The sequence below is a fragment of the Cynocephalus volans genome, chromosome 16, assembly GCF_027409185.1.
Source record: "Cynocephalus volans isolate mCynVol1 chromosome 16, mCynVol1.pri, whole genome shotgun sequence".
In the NCBI taxonomy this organism is placed as follows: Eukaryota; Metazoa; Chordata; class Mammalia; order Dermoptera; family Cynocephalidae; genus Cynocephalus; species Cynocephalus volans.
The window spans coordinates 25,980,036-25,999,778 of record NC_084475.1 but is presented as its reverse complement, the minus strand read 5'-3'; the positions used below and the strand labels follow the sequence as shown (position 1 = coordinate 25,999,778).

General features: G+C 42.4%; 1 protein-coding gene across 1 annotated transcript in view; it reads right to left on the bottom strand.

Annotated features, from left to right (window-relative positions):
• The window catches only part of NTRK2 (neurotrophic receptor tyrosine kinase 2), a 326,056-nt gene that overhangs the window by 247,703 nt on the left and 58,610 nt on the right, over positions 1 to 19,743 (bottom strand). The window contains exons 9-10 of the mRNA XM_063080630.1: positions 9,954 to 10,051; positions 6,232 to 6,331 (exon numbers count right to left, since the gene is read on the bottom strand). Of these exons, the coding sequence (XP_062936700.1) occupies positions 6,232 to 6,331; positions 9,954 to 10,051 (198 nt within the window). The remainder of the gene's footprint in view (positions 1 to 6,231; positions 6,332 to 9,953; positions 10,052 to 19,743) is intronic.

Sequence of the window (19,743 nt, the reverse complement as noted above, 5' to 3'; positions counted from 1 at the left end):
ACTTAAAAAAAAAACTGCAAAAAAGATTAAAGTGATAAGCTTAAGAAACAGAATAAAACTAATTAAAGAAATACTAAAAAGTATGTTTGCAGCCTCAATAGAGAAAAGGGCTTTCTAAGCAAAACACAAAACTTAGGTAAAAAAAATAAACAGATTTGCGTTATGAAAAGGTAAATCTTTTTTTCGCCCATGATACTATGAAAAAGTCAAAAGACTAGAAGAAAATATGAACAACATAAATAAAACAAAAGTAAAATATAATTGATAAAGTACGTTGACAAATCAGCAATAAAAATAAACTTTTCTTCTTATTCTTCACAGGATAAAGATGCATAATTTTATTATTAATCAAAATATCATTTTAACCCAAATCGGCAAAAATATAAAAGATGGATAACAACCACTATGGGTGAGAGTAATAAAGAGTACTCTCATGTACTGTTAGTGGAGAGTAAATGAGAGAGGCGTTTCTGCAAGGTAATCTCCATGTTTAAAATAAACATCCCTTTCCTCTCAGCAATCCATTTCCAAGTATCTATCTTTACACAGAAGATACCATTCGAAAGAGTTTTCTGAAAACATGGTAAAAACTTAAATGTTTATTAAAAGAAGAAAAGTCAAAAAAAAAAATCACAATCCATCAATAATCATAATGACAGCAGTAGATATTTATATTGCCATTATGAAATGCCGAGAACTTCCCCAAGTGCTTCACCTATGCAAATTCAGTTTGTCTTCCTGACAACCCCGTAAGGTAGGTGCTGTTATTATCCCATTAGAGATGGGAACTTGAGGCAAGAGGGGATGAGATACCTGCTCAAAGTCATCACACAGTTTATAAGAGACAGAGCCAGGTTTCAGATCCGAGTAGCCTGAGACCACACAACTTGGAAATACTATTAAGTAGTATTCACAGCTGCAGGAGATGCCCAGGTACCGATACAGAAAGACCTGCAAGGCAAACTGTGACCTTAACGAAGATGCAGAAGAGGATTGGTATTATCATTTCTTTACGGAACCCCAAATGAAGCTATATATTTGATTACCTACATAATAATTGAAGCTATGTAATTGATCGTCTACATAGGAATGCTTCCCGGATGGTTAAAAAAGTGATCTCTAGCAGTTAAAATGGTATGGTAGTGGTAGGAGAGGGTGATGGGAACTTCCATTTTTGCTTAATATATTTTTAAACTGCTTGAAATTTTGAAAAACAATAATGCATTCATTTGTTACTGTTATAATTTTTCAATGTTATTTTTCTTTTTAAAAAAGGTGGGGGCGGAGGGTCATATGGAAAACAGTTTGTCCTTACAGATGTTTCTACAACTGTGTTTCTGGCTTTCCATCACATTTTTCCCTTTTAAAAGTCGATCCAAATATCTGCTAATTCACCCTCCTAAACTTTCCAGAATTGTTTTCAGCTCATATAAAAAGCTTTCACCTTCAACCTTTTTTAGCTTTGGCCCCACTATGTTTATGACTATTTTTAAATAACCAGATTTTTGGTTGCTGTTGAAAGACATTTAGAAGATCATTTATAAGAGCAGAAATTTAAACTGTGAGCCTTGTATCTGGAGTTAAGAAAACCTGGATCGACCTCCTCAGGCAGTGTGGCTTTTCAGTTTTTACTTATTGGAAACCTCTAATGCTCAAATAGCAGAATTGAATTCGAATAGGGTGGTTTGCTACAAGGATAGGAGGCCTCAGATGAAATCTGTGCAGGCTATCAACACTGAATGAGAGAAAAAGCTTCCAAGAGTCACTAAGATCTTTAACTCTCGAGGACAAAAGATGCATCAATACTCAGGGAATAAATATCACATGTGGACTTCCATCAGAAAATCAAGCAACGCAAAGCTAATAGCCAAAACTATTCTCCGCCAGTGCGATGCATGCCAGGCCCCCTCCCCGCTGCTGGCTCCCGTCTATTTTTCCAACCCTGTGCACCATCAACGCCACAGGCAGGGCTCCCAACGTGGAGCACTCTTTGAAGACTTGGCAGCCTCATGCCCCTTGCTGCTTCCACTTCCCCTTCCCAGGCTTGGACAACTTCAGTGCAGAGAGGGAGCCAGGAAGCAACGTGAGAGCTCAATGCAGGACCTGGTTACAGCACTAGCGAGGGCAGTCAAAGGCCTGCTTCCCTGTTTCTTTAACAGTAAAGCTACTCTAGAAAATTCTTTGAGCGCTATTTCAGTGAAAACTAAAATTAAAATAAATCAGAGGCAGCCTTAGAAGAAAAGGGATTAAATTGTACATTTACATATGGGGGATTGATAGAACCATAGATTGAAATATATTTGTTATACATTCTATACATGCATATCAAGCACACATATGAATAATCCCTATACGGATGGCCAACCACTACCAGAGGGGCTTTATTTGGGATTCTACAATTATGGTAATTACTCAACCAAAAAGCGATAGGACAGTGTAAAGGCATAAAAATGAACATGGGAAAATGGACCAGGATAAATTCTACCTCTTGACGTCTTTATTGAAACAGGACCAGTGGCCTATTGGACACTAGCAAGAAGAAGCTTAAACTGTGTCCTGCAATAACGAAAGATAAATTCTAGGTTAACAGCAAGATATGAGACACCATCTGGCACTTCCGCCTACCTCAGAGCTGGACAAAAACACATATTCTGAAGTCATCCATTCAAAGGCAGAGAGGTATGATTTGAAGATATCCATGGGCAAAATGGACATTCAAAGTGAGTCCTCCAAATTTAATAATAATTGTTTAAAACAGTGTGTGAAAACCTACATACCCCAAGACAAAGCCTGGACAAAATGACCTCTCGTCTATGGCCATTACTTATCCGAAATAACTGAAAAAAATAAACAGAAGAACACAGGGCACTTTGTCCCCTATGGAGTCTTGAAGAAGCCTCGGGGTCTGTCTTTAACCGTTCACGCTAGCCATTCTCCAAACATTAACTGTTTTCCAGTTACAACACTAAACTAAACTAAGTGGGTGAAGCTGAAAATTCTCTCTGATCATCCAGTCAACTAATTATTAATTATTAATTATTAATTATTTATTGATGTACTCGGTGCCAGGCCTGGCTTGGGCACTGGGTGAGTAAAGACGCCCAAGACGACAGTGAATGCCACTGCCACGGAGCGCGTCTGTGCCACCTGCCCTGGACTGTACCATCAGCATTCGGTTTACAGTGAACGGACAAGGGGAAAAAAACTGATGACGCTCACAGTCCTATGGACCTGTCTCCAAGGACAACACCACAGCTCAATGGTTGTCTCCTCAAATCCAGGTTTAACTCATTACTCTGGAATTTAGAGATCACCTTCCCATGAAAGCAAGGCCATAAATAATGTTTGGGGTCTCGGGTCGATCTGTAAAACCTGAGTTGCCTTGCATTCAGCTGTAGTGTGATCTTAAAAGGTTTCTGGTTTGTGTTAACCTGGGCCCTTCAAATCAACAGTATTAAACTGTAGTTTATAATCTGGAGGTTTCTACTACAGATTGAAACAGTCAACACTGGAGATAAACTGTGCAATGCTAGGGATGGGCAAAAAGCTGTGTCTCTGGGTGGGCTGGCAGCCACTGTCTCGATCTGTCTCCAGGAAGAGGGAAGAAGATGGGGTTGGAAGCTCCCTGGAGACGCTTGCAAGAGCCAGGACCACATCTGGGAGTGCCCGTCTGCACATCCACCACTGGCCTCTCACAGCGTCTGTAGTTCCAGCCAAGGGCACGTGTGCACAGAGCACACCACTGCTGCTCAGAAACCATGACTGACATATTGCCTGATTATTTCAAGAAATATAAAAGTATTTTTACATTTTCTTCCTGTTTTAAGACATACGTACTCCAGCGGTAATCCCAGTTCTAACAGCATTTAAAACGCACTAACTTACATTGATTTTTAAACACCCCTTTTTATGCAGTTTCTTTTGCACTCAATGCATAAGCTGCATCCTAATTTCTAGACTCCCAAAGATTATTGACTCCGTGTCTGGCTCGTAAAACAACAATCTCAGCCCAGGCCCGTTTCACCTACATCATGCCACAGATAGGCATGTAGCTAAAAATAGAAAAGTAAGCTATTCTAAACAAGCATGTGAGTCTCTAAGACAAAATTTCTAAAAACAATTCTATTAGGTTTAGAAGTAAGGCAGCAAAACACACACTATGGTAGTTACTGCCTGAACGAAGTCACCTGCTGACTCTGTGGCAGGGCAAAGCAAACTCTTCCTTACAATTCATTAAGGATACCCTCAGGTGCTCTAGTGGCAATCACCCCAAATCATCCAAACAAAATACTGCTTCAGTTTTAGTGCTGGGGTCTCAATATGAAATGCAATCTTCTCTAAAACAAAATGTCTTTTTTATCCTTCACTGCTGCACTACAGAGCAGGTTGACATTTACAGATAATTCTGTCTGTGGTTTTCCTAAGCCAAGGGAGGGGAGGGGCTCCTAAATTTTGTTCTATAGATTCTCAAAGCTTTTGTGGAGCTCCCAGAAGGACCTAAACACATTCTCTCTGCAGTACTCATGGGATGAAAGATCTCAAACTAAACACTTCAAGACAGAGAATTGTACTTCTAGGACCTGCTACTCTCTGGTAAAATCTATGCTTGGGACATCCAGTCCAGGTACCTTTAAGGAAAGAAAGCACCTGATAAAAATGAGAAAAACAAAATGCTATGGGAGGTAGACTTTACACAGACAGCAGCAGCCCAGCCCAGGCCCGGGTGCCTGCCGAAGCACTGGGACCCAAAGGTCTACAAAGCAATGACTGAGTTTGGTTTGCAGTGCCTCCCCAACAGCTGTCACACTCAGAAGACCCGGGAGCTCATGTTCATAGCACAGAGCAGGGCTTCTCAGAGAATGCTTGGGCAACAGCAGATTCAGGTTCCCTCAGAAACTGTGAGAAATGCCAGTCTCAGGTTCACCCTAGACCTACTGCATTAGAAACTCCAGGAATGGCCTAGCGACCTGTCTCCACAAGTCCTACAAGAGTTTCTGGTGCACAGTCAAGAACCACTGCCACCGGATGAATTAAAATCACTGTAGCGTAGTCTCTCTCCCAAGCCTTATCTATAATTGGAAAACAAAAGATCTTTTCTCTTCCTATAGAAAAGTCAAGGATCAGCAGACCAAGAGGAAATCAGGAGAAGATTTGGGGGAGATTTTAAAGCCCAAATTTAGCACTACTCATTCATTTCCATCTTAGGAATCTCAGTCGTGGCCATCAACAAAGGGAGAGAAGGAAACATAAGAAATAGGCCTGATCTTCCCCAGAGCGCAGTTCATGCTGGCCAACTTACTGCTCATTAGACATTCCCTTCCAGGTACACGAGTACCATTAACAGTAAGTCTAATAGACCATTCAGATAAAGAAAACCCTCCAGACGTGCTCTCCAGCACAACTAAGACGCCACTTAAACCTTCCACACACCTCCCCTACTTAACACAAAGTGTCCACCTATAAGAGGCCACACAAAATACAACAATAACATACTAGCCAATACTTAAGTTTAAACATCTGAGTAAACACTTTTAAATCATTGAAACTCTTTACTTTTTATGTAACAAGAATATTTATAAAAAGTTTTCCCCCCTAAAATTAACTTTCAATCCTCTAAAAAGACCAGTTACCTATTCATGGGCAGTAGAGTTCCTAGTTTTTAATTCAGCACTGAGAATTTTTCCACTCAAAAAAAAAAAAAAGAAGCCATTCATTCATAAAACTTCCATGTCCTGCCAAATGGCTATTCTTATTTTGCTTCCCAACTCTGTTGTTTAGATTTCAAAAAATTAGAATCTGGAAAAGCAGTAGCAAGACCCAAAGCACACCACTGAAGACGTGGAAATCAAATGTCGGCAGGAAGGACCTGTCTGTACACAGTACACGTGTCCACGCTACCCGATTGCCACTGTGCCTTGCCTGCCTTTCTGAAGCAAAGGAAAAACCAAGCACCGTTTATTTGCCTATTTCATTATTACTCTCTTGATACTCAAGAAACCAGTTCTGCGTCTTCCGGGACAACTGTCCTCATGGGAAAGTGAGTACTGCTGAGTAATCAACATTATTTTGCTCTGTCTTAATTTGTAGTATCGTATCCTTGTTGCTGTTTTTTTTAGCCTTAAAACCTAGTCATCGAGAATCTAGCTGCTTCCTTCTTTAGTGGTAATTAGCACTGGTCACAAGCCAAAAATGATGCAACGTGAGAAGTAAAATAAACACAACCCTTCTTACCTTTCATGCCAAACTTGGAGTGTCTTGCCAACTTCAGCAGAAACAGCATTACCAGCAGACAAAATCCCACCACAGATGCAATTACCACCACAGCATAGACCTAGGGAAAGGAAGAGAGGGCAGTTATAACCTTGCTAATTAGCTACCTATAACCATATGAAAACGACTATGAGGCTGATGATAGTTAATATCCATCAAACACCTACTACTTGCTCTCATAACAGCTTTACATATACCAATTCATTTAATCTTTAACAACCTTTCGTCTAAGGCAGTGCCTCTCAGGAGATATTTGGCAATTTGGGGTTGTCACGACTGGGGGACGGTGTTACTAGCACCTAGCGGATGGAGTCCAGGGGTGCTGCTAAACATCCCACAGTACCCAGGACAGCACCTCCCAGACAAAGAATTATTCGTCCCAAAATGTCAATAGTGCCAACGCTGAGAATCCCCGCACTGGAGCTGTCCTTCTGTCTGGTATAAAGAATGCTAACTTCCAAACAAATGGCTGCTTTACCGGGCCAGTCCTGGAATGATGATAAGGCTGAACAGAGCTCCCAGCTAATGCACGGAATGAGGCGAGGAAGGAACCTCTGCTGTCTCAAGCCGCTAAGATGAAGGGGTTTTGTTACGGCGCATGGCATATCCTGGCTGATATACCCAGCCCACGGTGAGAGGCAGTATACAGTGGAGATGAGTAACATGGTTCCTTCCTGAGTATAAAACATAGGTTTCCCACTTCTTAGCTGCACAACTTCAGAATGACGTAACATCATTCTTACGTGTAAAACGGGGAGTATTATAATTCTACCTTGTAGGTTGTTGTAAATCCTCAATGACTTAATGAAGATAATAGGCTTGAAACAGTGTCTACCACAATAAATAATAAATTAATGTGAGCTATGATGATGATGATGATGATGAAACTAAGATTTAGAAAAATTAAATAGACAGCTCATGGTCATACCCTCCCAAGCCTGAGATTTGAACCAAAGTCTGTCCATGGATAAGACCTGCTTGGTGCATCTCCAAAGACGTGGTTGGGAATAAAGGCAGGAAAATAAAAACACATGGCTAGTGGCTAATCCTCCCAGGACACTGTCTCGATGTCAGATGAGGGAAGCATTTAATGAGTCAAAAGGCACAGAAAAGGGCCATGCCAAGCACTTGGAGCAAAGGGATGGCAATTCTATCCTGAGGAAATTTATCTGTGAGTGGCTCTCTCAGAAAATGCTTCTGCAAATGTTTGAGTCCAGACCTAAGTTTATATCTGCCACCTATACACACACAAAATGACAGCAATTCCGACAAAGCTAACTATGGATCAGCTCATTCTAAGCAAAACCATTTCCCTGAAGTCACCTAATGATATTGGGTTTTTTAAAATCTTTATTTTTAACTAACGTTTTCATGGGAAAGAGATCAGAGTTTCTTAGCTATAAGTTTCTCTACCTTTATTATTAAATTCCAGATTTCTACAGGTAGAAGGGGAATATCTAACTAAACAAGTGCAAACTCTGTTTCGTAGATAAGGGAACTGGGATGGAGAGAGGTTAGAGGACTTGCCCGAGTCCCCAGCCTCTCGGCAGTACCACAGTACAGTCTCCTGCATTTTGGTAAGTCCTTGGCTGGGATGGGCCCTGTGTTCACAGGACGCCTCAGCTGTACCCACAGCTGGAGCACACGCTTCACTTCTGCAAGCTTCTCCCCTTTAGATGATAAATAACACATGCCCTACCTTCCCTATGACTTATCGTGTAAGTCAACCTGGAAAATCAAAAGGGGGCTCTCCTGCTGAAAAGCAGCTAATGACCTACAAACAAATATTTAAACCTATCGAAGTCATTCTAAGTTTAAATCCTTTAATAAACAAAGACTCCTGGGACCATGAGAAAAATCACTTCCTCAAAAATGTATTCATTGATAAACACAGAGTTTTGTGTACTGTGCATGTGTTGGGATAGGGGTGATCTTTCATGTGGGAGAAAAGAATGGGTGAGTCTGGTTGGCTGGTTGGTGGACTGGTTGGTTTTCCTCTAAGAGAGAATATCTGTCAGGACAGACAAAGGGGATCTGTCCTTCCCTGCAAAGCCAAGGAGGTGCATGAGGAGCATTTGTTGGACCGCAAAGGTCAGGGTCTGAGGTTGTCTTCTGAAAGCCCTGACAAACCTTTAATTTTTGTACCAGCTCCCTGGCTCTGAAACTCCTTTTCTAATCTAATAACCCTCCCTCTGATCAGGGACTGTTCATGCATCAAATATCTGAAACACACATAACTTTAAAATTTTCTTTAAATTCTACAAAACATGACCTTGCCCTTCTCATACAGGTTTCTAGGGGCCTCAGGCAGAGTCATAACGCACAGACATTCCACAAAGATTCCTGTAACTGATCTTGCCTTCCAGTGACCATGCCATAGATGGTTCAAATATCACTGAAATATGCCAACCAAGGGCTTAAATTTATCATCTGTATTAAAAAAGAGAAAACTGAATTTGACATATAATTTTTAGTCATTGGGATACTTAAACACCTGCGAGCTTGAGACATGTTGCTTGGATTTCTTTCGTACACAAACAACTTTCTCAAACCAAGAAACATTAAATGGTTTGGTATGAGATGACAAACTGAAATGACTGTGTAAGGCAGGAAGCAGCAACCATTCTGCAGTTGGCTTACTGTGGCATTTGCTCTTGCTGTTTCCATTTAATCATCTTGGAAACGTGTGTGTGTGTATGCTGGGTATGTACATATTGGGTTGCAGTTTCACTATATCTGTCGATGAGCCTCCCGTTCCCATTGCCATGGCCTTGGTTCAAGTACGCATCACATCTCCTTATCACTGTACCAAATCCTCAACTTCCGATAGCCTCACGAATAGCCTCACTTCCAATCTGTCTGTTCTACAACCGATTCTGTAATGTTCACCATAAGTCTAGTCAGTCTGCAAGATTTCTTGAGTGCCTACCAGGTGCCAGGCAGTATTCTCAGGAGGTTAGGAACACAGCTGTGAAAAACATGGACCAGGTTGCTTATACTAAAGGATCTAGGGAAGTGACAAAAACATTAAACAAGTAAAGAAATAAATAAGGTAATTCCAGACAATGATGATTGCTCAGTAGAACATGAAAGAGCGTCATGGCTGCCTGCGTGCCACCTAGTTAAAGTTATATGATGACCACTGGGAATCGTGTGCCTTACAGGAGGAACCACAATGTCAAGTGTAAACCTGGAGTATTCAAGGCAGCACTAAACAAGACAGGTGGTGGGCCTGAGAAGAGTATGGGGGATGAAGCCAGAGAGGAGGCAAGGACAAGATCAGGCAGGGCCTCGTAAGCCGAAAGTTTGGCTTTTATGATAGAAGTTTTATTACAAATGAGTTGAGAAGACTCTGAGAACTCAAATAAAAACGTGATCTTATTTGTACTTTAAAAAGTTCACTCAGGCTGCTGTGTGGAGAAAGACCAGAAGATGACATGGATGGGAGAAGGAAGCCAGTCAGGAGGCTGTGGCGGTCACCCAGGAAGTGCGGCTGTGGCCATCTCTCTGCAGAGGACCAGACAGCAAGTGTTTCCAGCCTTGCAGGCCATCGGTCTCTGCTGCAACTATTCCACCTGCCAGTGTAGCACAAAGGTAGCCACAGACAACATGGAAAGGAACAGGCATGACAGTGCTCCACTAAAACTTGAATCGGTCTAGGAAACACCTGTTTCTCCACTTACCGAGAGATGTTCCCGGCCAGCTTTGTCTGCATCTGTGGAAGGGATTTCGTTACTTCTGTTCGTGGTGTCCCCAATGTCATTTGCTGCAGTCCCATAATCTTAAATCGGAGAAAGTGGAAACAGAGGAAACATGAAGTTGTCATTAGGCTGCCAGGAAACATGAGGCCACAGTAAGACCCAGACGAAGCAAGACAAATCACAGAGATTCCAAACCACTGACAGCTGGCTGTGGAGGAATGGGGCCTGGCTGCTGAGTTAGGTCCATTGTAGCACTGGGGCTGCCCAATGCCAAAATTTTATTCAACCCATATCTTTACATCATTGTTTGGTTGGTCACATTCTAAACCTGGTTTAGGGTTTTTTCTTTGCCCACAAGAATATATCTCTTTATTGATGGTGTATTTAAAACAAATATGAAAGGGGATCAATTATCTGAGAGCCATAGATTTATAGACTTGGAAGAGTCCTTATAGGACCCTTTACTCCACATGGATCAGGATGGAAATCAATGACTGATTTTTTTGTGGGTAGTTTTTATTAGTAATAACACATACAAAAGGTCACAGAAAATTCTTGGTAAATGTACTGCAGACAATGTTGTTTATGAATGTTTGTATATTAACTCTAAATAGGGCCAGTGCCTTCAGTTTCCATCCCTAACGAGCTACCTCATTAACCCAGTCCAGCTAAATAAACTTCTCTAGGTAGAATCATCACACTGGTCCTGGGACACCAGTTTAAATTATATTTTTATTAGCAGAGTGTTCCTTTGAATGTGAATGAAAAGTAACAAAATATCATCCATTTTCTGTTTTATTTTCTGTTTGCTATTTTATGCTTAGTGCCCAAAATCATATTCTCATCATTTTTATTTTGGATATCTTAAAGCTGATGTCAAACACTAACAGATATCATTTATTTGTGTCTGTGGGTCAAAGACACAAAGTGGGATCTGAAGCCAACAGGAAGATGATATTTTCAAAGTCTTAAAGTTATTGGAAGGGAGTCCAAAACATAACTTAAAAGTGTAAAATCAAGATTCAAACATATTTCTCTGTGACATAATATGAGATATTCTTTCTTTAAACCATATTGGAACATGTAAAAACAAAAGTACACAAGCTACATGCACAAAATCAACCAAATCACAGCTTTCAAGAAATGTGGCTTAACATGCATAAGCAGGTAAAGACAGAATAGCTCCCCAGTTAAAATCAGCTCAAGTTAAATATACACACACGTAATAAACATACAAATATAGAACTGTTTTACAGAAAAAATAAAATGTCAATATGGACATGTAAATATAAAATTAAAGAACAGACTATTTTATAGAACAAATATATAAATATAACATTTTAATCAATTGAACTTTTAATCATTCTTAAATTTCAAGCCAAGTGTTGAAGTGCAGCCTGCCACTTCCCCAAACAGTGGCTTCCTGATCACAAAAGTGGTTTGGAAATCTGTTAAAGATGAGTTTTTACCTCTAGTTAAACATTCTTGGCATTCGATCAAAATAGCAAAATAGAGATGAGATATTCAGTCAAAAGCTAATATAGTAGACGTTTTGGTTTCTTCCCTTCCACATTTTTATGAGAACCCCATTTTATTCCAGGGCTTCAGCCTGTCCACCTCTGGGGAAGCTGACCTAACCTCTGGGAGTGGGACTAGGTAGTCACGGGTCAATCCATCCCTTCTATCAGACATGAAGGCAAGAATGGGCCAGGACCCAACTGGGTCTTGAATGGGATATAGAAAGGGCTTGCTGGAGGTCTCTGGGAAAGCTCTTTCTTCTGGGACACCTTCAGAAGCTTTCGCCTTTTTCGCATCCATATGAATGGAAAAAGTGCCTCTGCCAGCATGATCTTGTAACATAAAAGGAACCAGCTTTCAGCAACGCTGGCGCCACAGCAGAGGAGCGTAAAGACGAAAGGAACACGGGTCCTCGAAGACACAGTTGAGCCAACCAGCGAGCAAGCCCCACCTCTGAAGCTCCTGTCTGTGAGCCAAAGTTCCTCGATATACAAGAAACATAACTTTGAATTGGGTTCACCATCATAGCCAGAAACTGATACACCTCCCTTTTCTTGGTAGTCATGGCTTTTAAACAATTTGTTCCTGATTATGAAAACAAAATGTCTGCTACAGTGGAATGGATTTACTACGCCCAGGAACAGAGCATGAGACAGAAAGTGCTATTCACAGACTCTGCAAACATCAAGGGAAAACAACCCTCAATACTGATTTTTGAAATATTATTTTGGCCTATAGAATGCTTAATGTGTATATTTAACTGAGCTTAGAGGTGTTCTTTTACTTGATTTATTTCATTATACACAAACATTCTGAAAAAATATAAAGTAAAGAAAATGATAGCTACCTCCATAATCAACATAATTCAGGTTTGTACCTAAAAAAAGCAAAACACAGCAAAGATTAATAAGTATGCATTTTGGAGTTAAAAAATTACTCACCTATCCCAACTAAAATAAGCTAAATATACACTGAAGATTTTAAAATCAAACAGACTGTTCTACAGGACACATAAATAAACCCTGAAATTCTTGGTTTGCTTCACGTTAACTCTATTCTCCCCAGTCCTCCAACTTCCACCCCTTCGAAAATGAAAAGAGTAATGAGAAACCACCAATTACTTTGGAAAAATTTCTGCAATCAATGAATTACGACCATTTCTTTTTGTGCGCTGCTTCTATTTTTTTTTTTTTTTGTACTGTTTCTATATTGGCCATTTTAATTGCTATTTTGGTATTCTTATTCCAGAGACAGATCACTTTTGCACCACTTTTGTTATTCTCTGATGGTTTAGGAGTTACTGTCAAACTATGTGTAGCACAGCCGTTTGCATTTATGAATATATTATTAACCACCTTGCATAATGATATCTAAAGCACAATTTTGCTCTCTATACCTAGACTTCGGGGAGGTTTCTAAGGCTGAAAAAAGATCCATTTTTTTGCCCTAACATAACACAGAAAAGTAAATTGTAGTTTTTCTATTGAAATCATTTAAATACAAGAGGTTATAAATAAATGTTACATCAGAGAGAAAGTAAACCAACTTGATTTTTTTGGATGGCTCTGCAGTCAACAAGATAATCCGAATATTCTGCCCTAAGGTATTTCCATGAGACTTGCCAAAAACATTTTTAATATTTTTCAAAACTCAGTATTAACGAGAACTGGTGACAAAAACATTTGCTACTTATTCTCCAATCAGAGATAACTGGGTTTCTACATGAAAGTCTACTTGGAAATAAAAGTAAATTTTGTTATAACATTTAAGTGATTGCAGAATGAATTCCTAGAGCTCCTGCCCATGCTTTCAGTCCTCATTTGCCATGTGAAGTGGTAAAACTTGTAAACCATAAAGCTTACTCAGTTTTCATTTCACTTCTGAACTCTTAGCAGAAAAAGGCCATTAAAATAAAGTAGAAAGAGCCAATTTTCTAACCATGTATTCCCCAGCAAGTAATCAAGGTTAGTCTAAATGAAGAACCAAATAAAAGTGGCCCCAATGTTCAAATTAGAATTTTAACACATCTCAACTGGAAGAGCATCTATTTTAGCAGGGAGAACATTAAATAGACAGCTGTGCACTTCGATTCAGGGATGCCGCACACAGCCATGTGGTCCCTGCTGTGCACAACTCTAGGGGGCGCTTTTTATATTGCAGTCTATATGAACAGCACCAGCTGAAACTGTACAGTGTACATCTGTGCAGCCGCTCAAAGCCATTGATTGCAGTAACCTTCAATTGTACTTTGAGTTTTATTATCCCAAACACCATTTCAAAGTAGTTTTGAATTACAGTATGTCAGTATGAATTGCCAGAATTATTTGTAGCTGGTATGATACCCTGAGAAGGAATCTGAAGTCTGCCCTGCAGTTTGAGGGCAATTCAGTGAATAAAGCAGCAGGAATTATCAGGGGCAGCCCTCCTGCTGAGATCTGCAGCACATCCACCCATCCTCTGAAGTCCTTCCCTTTGCAAAGGCCCTCGACCAGTGGCATCCCCCTCACCGTGGGACTTTACTGCCCCTGCTGAAGGAATGGTGCTGTTGTACAACCCCAACAGAGCAAGTCACTCTTTAAACTGCTCAGTAATCCATTATGTGAGAAGATCTCGCTCTGCCCTCTTCCTGCTGGGTAGTCTGAGCCTGCAAGGGTACACATCCGCCAGAGGCCACACCTCACTTCCAGACCTCACTCCAAGCACCTGGCACCCAGAACTCTTCCTCTGTGCCCCAAACCCCACTTCCTAGGCGTGGCCAGCCTTTTCTCTAGATCTGTCAACCCAAGGGCAGCCACACCAGCAGCATGAGCACCCTCTGACCCAAGGAGGGCTGAGGACTGAGCTGGGACAGGTGGGCTGGGGTGTCCACATGCACACTTGTGAAGCCTGTCATTGTGGAGCTCGAGTCACCAGTCAGAGGCCATGGCCTCTATATATTCCTGCATGCAACCCAGGAGTCTGAGAATTCTGACTTAAAACCCAGCCTTCCAGGTCACTATAAACATATTTGTCATGTAGGAAAATAGAACTTACTTTATCTCACAATTCATTAACTTGTTTTATAATTTTTAAGTATTTGGATAGAAGTATGCAGACCCTACTTTGTACTAGGTGACCAATCATTCCAGATTGCCTGAGGATTCCTGAAACATTGGACTTTAAGTTTTAAAACTGGGGCAGTCCCAACCAGATCCTTTCAGCTTGCCCAGGACTGAGGGCTTTCCCCCAAGGTGGGACTTCCGTTGCTTAAACTGGGAGGAGCTGGTCCGCATTCCTTGTTCTTGTGCCCTCGTGGACCGTGAGAGGCAGCCTGCGGTCACCATTCACTTTTACACATACGATTCCGTACGAATGTAAAAAGACTGAGCTCCAGAGCCACATTCATCTCAGCCACACATTTAAACAGCCTCAGTGAGTATGAATGATGTAAGATTCAATCTGCCTCAGCACAGAGGGGGGGACCCAAACAAGGCACCCACACAGCCCTGGGAAGATCCAAGAACGCCAAAGCAACCCCGTGTAGATGGTGTCAGTTGCAGAAAAATGGGATTTGAGATGGAATCAAAAATAAACAGGTTGGCCCATAATATAGAAAACATGTCATTTTCCAGACGTGTGATTCATATCAGTGCATGCATTTCCTACCAAGTTCACCAGCAAAACCAAGAGGCTGCATCTAAACTTTCTGAAAAGCGCTATTTTTTTTTACTTCATTTTCCCAGATGGAGCAGAAGTATCATCGCTTCACTTTCCCTGTAACAACCAACTTTAGTGTAAGATTACGAGTCTTGCAGAAAGACATTGTGGGAGGAGCCATAATAGGGGGTTGTTTTCTTCCCTAAGCACACCGTGCTGTGTCTGATGAGGGGCTACTCACCACGATAAATAAAAAAACGTGGCTCTCGGTGCACAGAAGTTCAGAAAGCCTGGCGCATGGCAGAATGTACAGATCTAGAGTTTATGAAAAACAAGGGTCACATCACTCCAGTTGACCCCAGCTGACCCCAGCTCATCAACAGCAGTTTTGCTGTTGCTTCTAGCAACTTCCCAGTCAAGAAGAAACTGCCATGATGTCTGTTCGCACTCTAATATTGAAGCAATTATTAGCAGCATTTTAAATGCAAACACTGAAAAAAGTTACCACTTCCTTTTTAGACTTCTGGCCATGACCCAATTTTTAAAATATTCTGCCATTTTTAAGTCTGATTTCTAGCTGGTTTCTTTTGCTTAGTTTAACGCGTTCATTGCATACTGTCACGTACTGTTACATACTAAAGTGAGGAACCCCCATTAGAGATATTCAGGACTAAAGGTAAATGAGGGGAGACAAGCAGTGGCTGTGAGGGAAAGTACCCAATGGGAGAATGAATGGAGGATGAAGGCGCAGGAGCGGCATCTGCTGAGTCACACCCTGCAACTGGGATTCCATGTGCTTCCCTGAACACCGTCTCAGTAGCTCTCAAGGCAAGAACCTCAGATGCAGGCAGCAAGAGGTGGCATTAAGCCCTAGAGCTTCATGCTGGGACTCTGTGGAATAAAATATGGAAATGCAGGACTCCATTCCACCCCCAGCAGTGCACCCAGGGGCAGACTGTTTTCTCCCTGCATGGTTCGCTCAAGCATAAAAGCTACACATCCTCCATAACCGAAAGACGAGGGCCCAGTACCCACGCCTACTCGTCTGATGGGCAGATTGTTTCCCAGAGTCTGCTGAGCGTCCTAAAGTGCCCCCCTCGCTTTTACTTTGGTCTTGACCTAAGGGGTGATGGGAAGAGAAGTAACAGGTCCAGAGTGCAGCTCGGAGCCCCAAGTGAAAAGCACAGTGGTGACGGCACGACAGCCACGGACACGGCCCGGACGGAGCGCGGAGTGAGCAGGCGGGTCTGCACCTCCAGGAGACAAGGCCTCGGGCACGCGAGCTTCCAAACACGAAAGAGAAAATCGCTTCTTTCTTTTCCCAACACTCTGCCATCCTCTGTGTCCCATGCTAAATAACCCAAAACAGGGATCTTTCAGTCTCTATCTTTTATCTGTTATAGCTCGTGGGTAAATCTTATGTCTTTTTACCTGCAAGACTCTACAGTTAGAGGAAAAACACATTTGTAAGATAAAATATAAATTGTGGGAAGAGAGGGAGCCAGACAGCAGGGTTCATTTTCCATTCTGCTACCAAGATAAAAACAATGGTGGAGGCCAGGAAGACACATCTGTTTCTCTGCTTTAAGCTTTTAGTCTCCCCTCAATAGCCTAAAGAAAAAACAAAAAACAAAAAAAGAAAAGAAAAGAAAAGAAAAAGATTTTTCTTTCAATTCTGTTTGCAGACTCTTTTAGTGTGATCTCGAAAACTATTTCACAGAATTCCATATGATAAAGCAAGAGCAAAAGATGTGTCCTCTTCCAATAAACTGTCCTTGCTTTGCCAGCAGTGTTTTCTGACTCGGTGGTCCCCATCGTGACTTTCAGGTCCTCGCTGCCGCCCTTCCTGAACGGCAGGCTGAGCTCAGGGCCCTGGAGCGCTGGGGACGGGCAGTCTGGGCATCCTCTCTGGCTGAAGCACTCGTGTGCTATGCATGGGCACAGAGGGCCCTTCACTTTTCCTGTAACAAAGGAGTCTTCCACAGCACAGGAGAGCATAATAGCGTGGGCTCGGCAGCTTCTTGGGAGCTTCGGGCATGTGTAAGTAATTACCATTAGCACTCTTGAGATATAAAGAGCTACTTAAGGATAAATCTTAATTATCATGACTATGAGTCTATGGCCACACCATACTGTTCTCAGTTATTTAAGACAGAAAAGGATGTAGAGAATTCTTTCCTTTCACTCCCAGGACAGGAAATGGGTTCTGACAAATAGCCTAGGGAACAAGTATGACACAGCCGGGGGCGCTGCGCAAGCTCTCGGTGCTGACACTCGGAGAAAGTTCTCTCGCTGCCTTCTTTGGCCTAAGTGCAATCTAAACCTGCCAGTGTGGGGCAACGCTGAGTGCTGCAGAGAGCTCTAGTTCATCCAGACGTCATGAATCTTTTGATAAAATGGCACAGAAGGAGAAGCTGAGGGGAAAACTCCTCCAATATTTATAGTTTGCTCCTGACGCGCGTTTTGCATAGGAGACGACTGCTCCTGAATTAGGAAACACAAGTCACCAACTCCCACCGCTTGTGTGAATGCGCATCCTCGAGCTGTGACGCTCTTCCTGCATGAGTGGGCCATCGCGACTCTCCTATGCACTGCCTAAGGGATGGGAGGCTCTAAAACGAGCGGTTTTGTCATCTGGTGCTCTAGCTAGGTTTGTTCTAAGCCTAAAGTATTAAGTCATTTGGATAATTATTTTGATAGGAGCATAGAGAATCTACTCTTAATCGACACATACACATTTACAGAAATATCTAACCTTCAACATTCTTAGAACCTGTACTATCTGATCAGAAGACGCTGACAAAGGCTCCAGGCTTCTTCCTTACGACAAATTGTAAGCGACCTCTCTGCCATTAATTTCTGCTTCAAATTCTGCTATAAAAGGCACCCTCCCCACCCCTAATCTCCACTCGGTCTCCAGGTACACTTTCCTGCTCATGAAGGGAGGACTCTTCTGCACATAAGATTGAATTCCAATGACAGTCACAGAGTGGATCAATTTCATCTTAGACAAGTCTTTATTTTTGGCCCATAAGCTAAATAGGATACATCAGAATCTTTGGAGAACCTCTGATAGCCCCACACTGTGTATGTGGTGCCTGCAACTGCTGTCTCTACTTTTTATCCACTCTTCCAAGCTTCAAGACTACATACTGAATTCATCCTACTTTTTTGCCAAACCCAATTAGAGGGCATCACTGTGCACCATCTATCCTGTATTTTTATCCTTACTATGTTTTGATTTCCTCAGGGAGAGGCAGTGAGCAATCCTGAGGGAAGCCTGAGCGGTTCTTCCAGAAGCTCGCCAGGGTCTGCAGGGCAGCAGTGGACTGTCCTCACTGCCCCTCGTGTGGCCTGTGGACAAGCGGCATCAGCAGCATCTGGGAGCTTGTTAGAAATGCATCCCTCACCCTTCTGCACATCCGCTGAATCATAATCTGATTTTAACAGGGTCCCCAGAAGTTTTGTATGCGCATTAAAGTTTGAGAAGTCCTGTTTACAGCTCACTGAGAATTCTTACCAGAGTCAAAAGTTCCCAGTGGCATGAAGGATGACAATTTTTCAATGAAATATAAAGCAATAGCAAGACACCCAAATGTTGGGGGTGAGGTACCTCTGGCCACAGCTGCAAAAGACATTAAGGGTAAGGGCAGGAGATTGATTTTTTCCCAATGACATACCTCTGGGCCCCATTCCAAACAATGAGGGAGAAGGAAAAAGAGCTTGGATACAGAAAGAGCTTAAATTTCGCCACCCTTTCTAGGTACCAAACTTTGACTTAGTTTCCTCCTCAAAGGGCCACCTCTAGAAGGCTCACGTAGTAAAACGGCAAGCCGAAGCTTCTGGACAAAGGAGAACAAAGCCAGTTCTGAGATCAAAGCTTTTCTGGGCAGAAAGTTTCTCCCTAATGGCTGCAGAGCACAAGCACAAAGCGAGGTGAGAAATGTGCACCTTTTGTATTACACTCTCAGTGCCCACCTCGGAAGAGGATGACACTGCATTCACAAAGGAACTGGCTGACAACTGGACCCACGTCCTTTGAAAAGTCTGATCCACCTTGAGACTTTAAGAGGTCCCCGGGAGGAGAGAACAAGGTAAAACTTATGGAGAACTGTCTTTGGGAAAGTGTTTCCACGCCACCACCCCACCAGGGGCTTCCAGGGAACCATGCTAAGAACTTAAACTGCGTTCTTTGCAGGTGGAAGGCTCAGAGGACGAGGTCTGACTCCTGCCAAGAAGAAGAAAGCAACCTGAGGCTGCAGGATACAGGTGGCATGTGGTTCGACCTGCACACCTGTGGAACGGATGGAGGTGGCACTGGAGAAAGTCTGTGTGGGGAGTCTTAGATCCTGCCAACAGGGCCACCTGGACGGGCAGAGGGAGCCTCACAACACAGAGCTCCTTCCTGGAGGAAGGAGTTGCTTTCGCCAGCTGGAATGGAAATTCATTCACTTGTGTCACGGGAACCGCAGAGAGAGGACTCTCCAAGAACCCACAAAGGTGTCGAGGACAGAAAGTCTGAGTATCAGCCCTGAACATTCCCAGGTCCCAAGAGCACAAAGCTGTCAGCAAGCAAACTTCCCTGCCATGCCCCCCACCCACCCCTTCCACGTGAGCA